Source organism: Capsicum annuum, chromosome 11 (assembly GCF_002878395.1).
Source record: "Capsicum annuum cultivar UCD-10X-F1 chromosome 11, UCD10Xv1.1, whole genome shotgun sequence".
Lineage (NCBI taxonomy): Eukaryota > Viridiplantae > Streptophyta > Magnoliopsida > Solanales > Solanaceae > Capsicum > Capsicum annuum.
Genome location: NC_061121.1, coordinates 17,223,306 through 17,231,496, shown reverse-complemented (window position 1 = coordinate 17,231,496; position 8,191 = coordinate 17,223,306). Strand labels below are relative to the sequence as shown.

The 8,191-nt window shown below is 37.1% G+C and overlaps 1 protein-coding gene across 7 annotated transcripts; it reads right to left on the bottom strand.

Annotated features, from left to right (window-relative positions):
• Positions 1-202: 202 nt before the first annotated feature.
• Positions 203-7,824, bottom strand: LOC107848016 (pentatricopeptide repeat-containing protein At2g26790, mitochondrial). 7 transcript variants are annotated; one of them, XM_047399558.1, is made up of 7 exons: positions 4,728-7,824; positions 4,253-4,374; positions 3,610-3,703; positions 3,375-3,440; positions 1,676-1,778; positions 1,507-1,576; positions 203-903 (listed from the first exon to the last, which is right to left on the bottom strand). In XM_047399558.1, exons 1-2 carry the CDS (start codon positions 7,226-7,228, stop codon positions 4,365-4,367), a joined length of 2,511 nt encoding a protein of 836 aa, XP_047255514.1. In that variant the 5' UTR covers positions 7,229-7,824; the 3' UTR covers positions 203-903; positions 1,507-1,576; positions 1,676-1,778; positions 3,375-3,440; positions 3,610-3,703; positions 4,253-4,364. The 7 variants fall into 7 exon arrangements, with proteins under 7 accessions (XP_047255514.1, XP_047255517.1, XP_047255513.1 ...); XM_047399561.1 differs by having other exon boundaries at positions 1,507-1,572; XM_047399557.1 differs by having other exon boundaries at positions 1,748-1,778.
• Between the last annotated feature and the right edge of the window lie 367 nt (positions 7,825-8,191).

Genomic DNA, 8,191 nt, shown 5'->3' with positions numbered 1-8,191 from the left:
ACCAGCTGCTTCAACCCGTGCTTCTATAATATAGAAAAAAAAATGTGTGCCCTCCCTAGGTTATGCTTAAAGAAATTGTCCAAGTGCTTTGTTCATATTATGGATGGCTTTCTTTGTTGAGTTTCTTTTTTCCCTCCCTAGGTTAGGTCGGAGGTGGAGAGTGCCTACCATCTGAGTAATCCCTGTTATTTTTTGCGGAGTATTAAGCTTGAAATATTCTTTTTAATCAAAATACTGTTATGAATTTGTTGGCACACAAATGTTATAAGTATTATAGTACTAACTTTTTAAACACAATGCTGTTATAATTTTGTTGGCACACTTTTTTTTTTTTTTTTTATTACCAAAAAAAAAAAAAAAAATACAAGTACCTTGCTATGAAATTCATAGAAAACACACATAATTGACAACAGGAGACTTTTGGTGTTAGTTTTAAGCAGAGACTGTTGGGTCCTGAGGCTTCTCATTGGTTTCCACGAAGGGTCTTTATCTACCGCGCACCACTCTTCAAGCAATCAAGGTAGGCACCGAATACATAGGCAAGGTGTCTGGGAAATGAGAGTTCATCCCCTCGTGATATGGAACTCCAACACTTGGGCATACTGGATTGGGTGGCCGGTTTGCACCCCTTGTCGACTCCGTACTGGGGAAAGATGTGTTACGGATCTCTTCACTTTTAATGCCGCACCCGTGTTGGATTCTCCAAAAATACACTATTTTTGGAAAATCCGACAAGCACCCCTTGACATTTTTTAAATGTCCGAGCAACAAAGTGCACTACCCAACGCCCAACCTTGTCTCCCGATGTGAGTTTAAAGCAAAGACTTCTCTGAACTCTGCATTTGATAAAACAAATTCCGTTTCTGCTTTCGAGGATTCCTGGAATATCTGTTCCATTGTCTCCTGGATAAAGCATGAGAATGTGAAGCAGAGAAGAGAAATGCAAAAGAATGCAACTCGGGTACGCGAACTGCTTATCATCCTGCGACAACTACTATTGGTAGGACAATGATGTCATGATAAAAGCTACTCCCTCCGCTCCAATTTACATGAGATACTAGTCGATGTTATTAATCTTGACAAAACCAACTGATTAAGAGAAATGCTAACTATCTAAATCCATTTACAAAATAAAACTCAAAGCTGTGATACCATCTATTAGAGTGCAAGCATTTGACCGGCTCATTTTGATGAAATTTGACATGACATAAGTGAATTACAGCTTTATGAATGGAATTGTCCAAACATTGGCTTTAATACACGGTCAAATGTATGAAGTTACTGTCACATAAAGAAAGAATCTACAATTTCTTGGGCAAGAATATTGATACATAAGCAGAATCCATTTCTTCAATGGAACAAACTACAAAGAGAGAGAAAAATGGGTGTCGAGGAGGAATATTCAGTAATGAAGAAAAAAGCCAGTCAGGTTCTCTGTCTACTCATACTGCTTAGCCTTAGCATTGCGTGGTTTGAGGTAAACAAGGAGGATAAGAGTTGACTTACGTTGGTGAAGAGAAAAAGGTGTTAGCCCTTCCTCCAAATTGCTGCTCTGAATATTGCTGCTTTCACCTAACTTGATAAGGAAAATGTATCAAATTGTCAATCTATAGAAGAAAAAACCGAAGGATCAGAAAAAGAATAGAAAATACATAAACCACATTGAACAGCATACAATTTTCAGTCTAGGAAACCACGTGTTACAGTAAACTGCAAATTGGAAAGCACTAGATCTAGAGATTCTCACATGAAATCTTGATGATCGAAGTCTTCAGCATCTACAAAAATAACAAACACTTCAGGTATTATGAAGTGTTTAACACTATATGTAAAATTTAAGTCCTAATAAATATTCCGAATATATTGGAAGAAAGCACATGAACAACTTCCAGATAATAACCTTGAGACTGTATTACAAATGATGGATGTTGCCAGCCAATACCAATAAGTCATTTGTGATATTATAATAAATAAAACACGTCTATTTCAAGCCCACTGACAGGAGATCAGAAAGAATCATAGAAGAAAAGGAAGAAACTATTTCGAAATATGAAGAGAGTACTCACTTGCAATAGACCATTGGAATAACAGCAAAAAGCTATCAGGCTTTATCAAAAAAATAAAAAAGCTATCAGGAGCAACAAATGGCTTCTATTGGTCGGAATTTCTGAAGTTGAAGGTTAATACTTAATAGGAATAAGAATAATAAGAAACACTAAAATTAACATCTTAACAGACAGGAAACATAGTCAGTGGCCATAAATGATACATATGGATTTACTCAAGGAAGCAACAACCATCAGAAGACGTATAGAGCCAGAGAGTTCATAAAGCATAAAATTTAAAATATGAATTCTCTTGGAAATCTCAGAAAATATAATTCTTCATAAGGAAAGAAAAGAAAGAGACAGACATGAGTCATTTCACATGACATATACTATAAAAATGTATCCTGGTCCATTGGATAAAGGACGGACATAACAAATTTTAACCAGCTGGAGGGGAGCTCAAGGGCCAGTTATGCTTTCTTGATTAAGAGCAGCTATATGTCCCATATGTCAGAAGTCATGGAGATTACGTAATCGAAGTGTTTGTAACTCAACAACAAGTACACAAGGAAGCTAGTAACCCAGTTTAACCAGCTGATATACATTTTTTGGGGTAAGGAAAGCAGAGATACATTACAGAAGTCTAAAACTACCCTCCCCCAAACAATTTACTTAGCTAAATTACCGGCGGTCCCTGCTTAATGCAGCTGGAAAGTAAAGCTGAAGCACCAACAATACGAGATACTTCCAGCAGCTAGTCTAGCTGAAAAGTATTTGTTCTACAATGAACCAACTTCTAATAAACCAACTTTTCTTAGTGTTTCTCCCATCCCTTATGTGTGGACTCAGGAGTTTAGGGAAGTAGCCCATCTTGGTTCTGCCAGCTGCAGATGACAAGGAGTTTTAACTTCTAACCTTCATTGGTTCTGCCAGTCGAGAAAGTGTCTTCATCATGAGCAGCTAAGCAGTGACTAATTCAGAGGTCATGCAATTGCATAAACAGAACAGGAAAAATTTACCATTTGCAGATTCAAAGTTAAAAAAACTTTCAAGCGTTAATTGGAAAGCGTTCATGCAAAAACAATCATACAATCAAATTGACAGAAATCTGCAGAAAGTAAGTTTGTAAAGCAAGAAGGCTAAAAAAGAAAGAACAGCAATAAAAGTAGCAGCATAATATAACCTATATAACTAAACAAATATCATGTGAGATGAAGTACCTCCAATGCCCGAGTACTTTATAATACATAGAGGGAGGGAGGGAGGGGGAAGGGAGAAAGTTAACAACTGATAAGAAAAAAAAAAGACACTTTATGCAAGCCTCACCGTTCAGAAAGAAACCAACTCACAAGTGCTATGGAATTCCACACTATTCAGCCCGCCACTCAGCACCTGAAAATATGAAGTGTCGAGCTGGTAATAGACAAAACAGGTACAAATGTGCAAAACAATAGACCATCTTAGCCAGGAGTGAGGAAGGATATCATCAAGCGTGATGCCCTATTGAGAAGTTTCAAGAGTATCTGAAAGCAGGGGAGGTGGGAAGAAAAAATATGCTTACCCACTAGCGCTGTCAGGAAATCCTGAGATACGTCAACATTAGACCCTCTGTAGGTCCATTTACTACCGGAAGAAATAAGGTGTTGGTCAAATATCTGCAAAAGGGAGTAATATCCAAAACTAGATTATAAGCTCAAAAGATAGTAAATACTCTCGCGAAAACTAGAGTGGAACAGAAATTGATCCAGATATCTATCGTATATGTGTGTCTATCATGTTTACTACCTTTTAATTTGCACCAAAATCCTGGGTCATGTCTCCCTTGTATAGTTCAAATTATCTCCAAAATCCATGTGATTTTGTAGACGTGTGAAGTTTTTTACTAGTCGAATAGCTATAACAAAAAGTGTCTAGCATTTGATTTAAATTTCCTCTGCTATAATGTTCATGTTTTATCCAAGTTGAACCTAGTAACTCAACTTGAACGTACTAACAAGCTCTAAATGTATCAAATGTCTTTCTCATTTGTACATTAGGGAAAGGGGAAATTCAAAATTAGAGATGTTTGAAGACAGTAGTATGTGAATGACCACACAAATGCAGCCTTTAATCTCTATTTTCAACATCAAAATGGAAAAAAAAAAAAAAAAAAAACCTCATATATTCTGAAGAGCACTAAACACAAACGGGACATAGCCATGTACCTAGTCTTTAGGTCTCGTGATGACAGCACTGCTTGCTTAGTTACGTCAGGAACACCGACTCTTTCCTTCCAGTATTACCTAGGTATGTGGTTCTTCACATTAAATTGAATATTTACCATCTCCTGCACCAGAACAATTATTCGGTGATTGTTCAACAAAAAAATGCAGAAACACAACAACTTAAACACAAAGATTCCCTAGCATGCAACAATTTGCGCGTCGCCAAACTAAACTAGATAAACCTGCAGTCTTAAGATCAAAACAGACAACTGAGCCTTGCCAACACCAGGCTTCATACTGCTGGATTCAAACTGTGGCATGATACCCCAAAACACACACACACACACACAAAAAAAAAAAAAAAAGAGAGAGAGAGAAAAATGAAATATCAGGAGATGAGTAAAGGGCACTGCATCTCCCTACAAATCAAGTAATAATGACTATATTGAATGTAATGTGTTGAACTTGAACATACCTCTGATTTTTGGCAGAATTATTGTGATGCCTAAGGTGCAACTTTTTGGCCTTTATGATTCCATGATGTAATGCTGAGATGGTGTGGCTATCTGGTTGTATTCCCTTTCTCCACATCTTATTCACAAGGTCTTTAGCCTTCTCAACATGTCCTTGCTTACAATAGCCACATATCAGAGCTGTGTATGTAACACTATCAGGTTCTAAGCCTTTATCAATCATTTCAGTGAAAAGGCGAATAGCATCATCAATGTTATCTGATTTACATCGACTGTCAATCAAAACAGTGTAGCAAATGACATCAGCTGTCAATTCTGCCTCATTCATTTCACTCAAAAATACTGAAGGAGCCATCTTTTCCCCAATACTCAACCCTGTATCCTTTCTTTCTCCGACATTCCTCCTTGTACCTGATGACAATCGATCTCTCTTTATATTCTTCGAATGGCCATCAAGCATAACTGTATAAGTGATAACATCAGGAGAAATGCCCCGTTTCTTCATATCATCAAAAAGATTAAGGGCTTCCTGCAAGCTATTCGACCTGCAATAACCATTTAACATCACAGTATAGATGACCACGTCAGGTGCTAATCCTCTCCAAATCATATTATCGAACACCCACCTGGCGCTTTTCATATCTCCAGCACTACATAAGGAAGCTATTAGTTTGCTGTACATTATTTTACAAGTGTCGTCACCTAAAGCCAACACTATCTCGAACAACTTCAACGCTTTTTCATATTCTCCTTCGAGACATAGGTTACTTAGAAGCTTCAAACGAGATTTCCTTTTAATTAAAACACCTTGTTTTGACAGTCTAACAAAAAACCCAAAGGCACCCTTGGTGTTGCCTAACTCACAATACCCATTCACCAGGGCAGAATAATTTTCTGCGGATTTATTCTCCAAACTATTGATAAATATTTCAGCCTCCTCCACATATCCTCCAATGCATAAGCCCTCAATAATCATATTATGTGTGACTGTCGTTGGTGTCAAACTTTGTCCCTTCATATGGTCCAAAAGGTGGAGTGTCTCTTTAAAAAGGCCATTTCTAGAAAATCCACCAGCAAGCACATTATAAGTAATAACGTCAGGTTTCAAGCCTTTCTCTTTCATTTCGTCAAATAAACCCATCGCATCTAAAATTCTTCCATGGAGGCAATACCCATTTATTAAAGTAGTGTAATGCACGATGTCAGGTGTCATCCTCTTACCCTTCATCTCATCAAGCAACTTCTCAGCCTCTTCAAACCTACCGAGTTTGCACAAAGCATCAATTACACCATTATAAACCACCTCATCGAGAAAAATACCTTTATTCTTAAAACGACTGAACTGATCAACGGCATCACTTGCCTTGCCATTTTTGCACAAGCACTGAAGAATTGAACTAACAATCACACAATTACTTTTGATACCCTTTGCTTCCATCTTGTCATGGAAAGCCAGAGCTTTAGACATATTCCTTGTGTTGCAGTAACCATTAACTACAGCTCCATAACAAAAGGCATCAGGGACCATTCCTTGCTCCTCCATGTCAAGCAGCACTATTTCTGCCTCTTGCAACTTCTTCTCATTAACAAACCCACGAATTACAGCAGTGTAGGCATAGCCATCAAGGGGTACATTTACCCCTTTCCACGCCCGCAAAACATCATAAGCCAAATCCGATCTACCATACGAGCAAAGTCCTTCAATGTAAGTAGAATAAGTAAACTCATTAGGAGTTTCACCGGCTTTCTCCATCTCCTCAAATACACCAACTGCTTCTTCCAGATCGCCTTTTCTACATAATGCCTTGATCACTATTCCATAAGTATACACATTCGGAGTCACTGAAATCATCTTAAACTGTTTATAAACCGCCACTGCCATATCTACTTTCCCACACTCAACAAGCTGATTCATGAGATAATTACACGACAATACACTCAACCCAAAACTACACCTTTTCGTCTGGAACAAAACATCAATGGATTCATCAAACATCCTTAAACTAGCATAAGCCTTAACCAATGCATCCAAAGCCCGAACCAACGAATTGGGGCCTTCCGCATTCAACCCCTCCACCAACTGCTCAAACAAGTCCGAAACTTCAAAACCCAAACCCTCCTTTCCCGCATTTATAACCTCTAGAAACAAAGAATCTAACTTCATATTCATACCCCAATAACAAAAAATCCTAATTATACCCATATACGTCTGAATATCATGCTTAAATCCACTTTCTTTCAACTGACGAAAAAATGACAAAGCATCATTAGGTTCTTCCCTCAAACTGTTAAGCATTTCAGTAACCCAATACGAGTTCACCTCAACAGTATTGTTAATTAACTCATTATTTTTCATGTGGTTATTTGCAATTTGTTCATCGGAACTCGAATCAGACAAATATGGACTTAACTGAGCTACTGAGGAAATCGATTTTAATCGAATAAACTGGATATTCTTGAAAACATTTCGGTAAGAAGATGACCTTATTGCTGGAACCCACATGGAAAAAAGATTCAAACTCGCATTTAATTGAACTCCACCTGGTTTTTTCTCTATCTTTCAGTAACCCAATACAAATTTACCTCAACAGTAAAGGTCCCCTTGGTGCACTAAACCTCCCGCTCTGCACAATGGTATTGTTGATTTAACTCGTTATTTTTAATGTGGGTATTTCCAATTTGTTCACAAGAACTTGAACCCGATAAATATGGGCTTAACTGAGCTACTTAGGAAATCGACCTCAATCGAATAAAATTGTGTGTTCTTGGAGACATTTCAGTAACCCCACGTGGAAAAAATATTCAGAAACGCATTTAACAGTCTAATAGAGTTAATTTTGAGCTACTAAGGAAACTGATTTCAAGATAAATTGGATTTTATTGATAATGTTTTTGTAAAAACCTGACCTTATTGCAGGACCCAAATGCAAATTAGATATGCATTTGATTGGAGTGCAGCTGGTTGAAGCTCCACTTGTGTGAAGAACAAGTATCAGGAGTGACTGGTGATATGCTCTTAAACCCTAAACCCTATTTATTTTTTATACAAGTAGTTCAAAAGTAGTTGGGGGAAATAAGGGCGACATTGTAGTTTTCTTTTTCTTTTTCTCTTTTTGGGTAGATAAGTGAACTTTTTATTTACTTAAAAGAAAAATGGTGTTTGGGTCAGTTTGTGTGGATTTTAATTAATTTAACGGGGATAAATTTAAGAAGGTATATGTCACCTCCTGAGACCTCATGGTTCTCAACTTAACTTCATCGAGTCACTAGGTCACACATTTGGGTACTGTAATTTTATCTTTTTTTATTATATTATTTTTATAAAATATTAAAGATTCATGTAAATTAAATTTATGAATAACATCTCGAAGTTTAAACCTCATTTCATATCACGTAAAATTTTCATTTTGGACCTTTTAAAGTGTTGATTTGTGATTTCTATCATCTCATGAAAAATGAAGTATTG

Bases quoted from the DNA above. Each gene is read 5' to 3' on its own strand.
- LOC107848016 (XM_047399558.1), bottom strand. From the start codon at position 7,228: ATGTGGGTTCCAGCAATAAGGTCATCTTCTTACCGAAATGTTTTCAAG.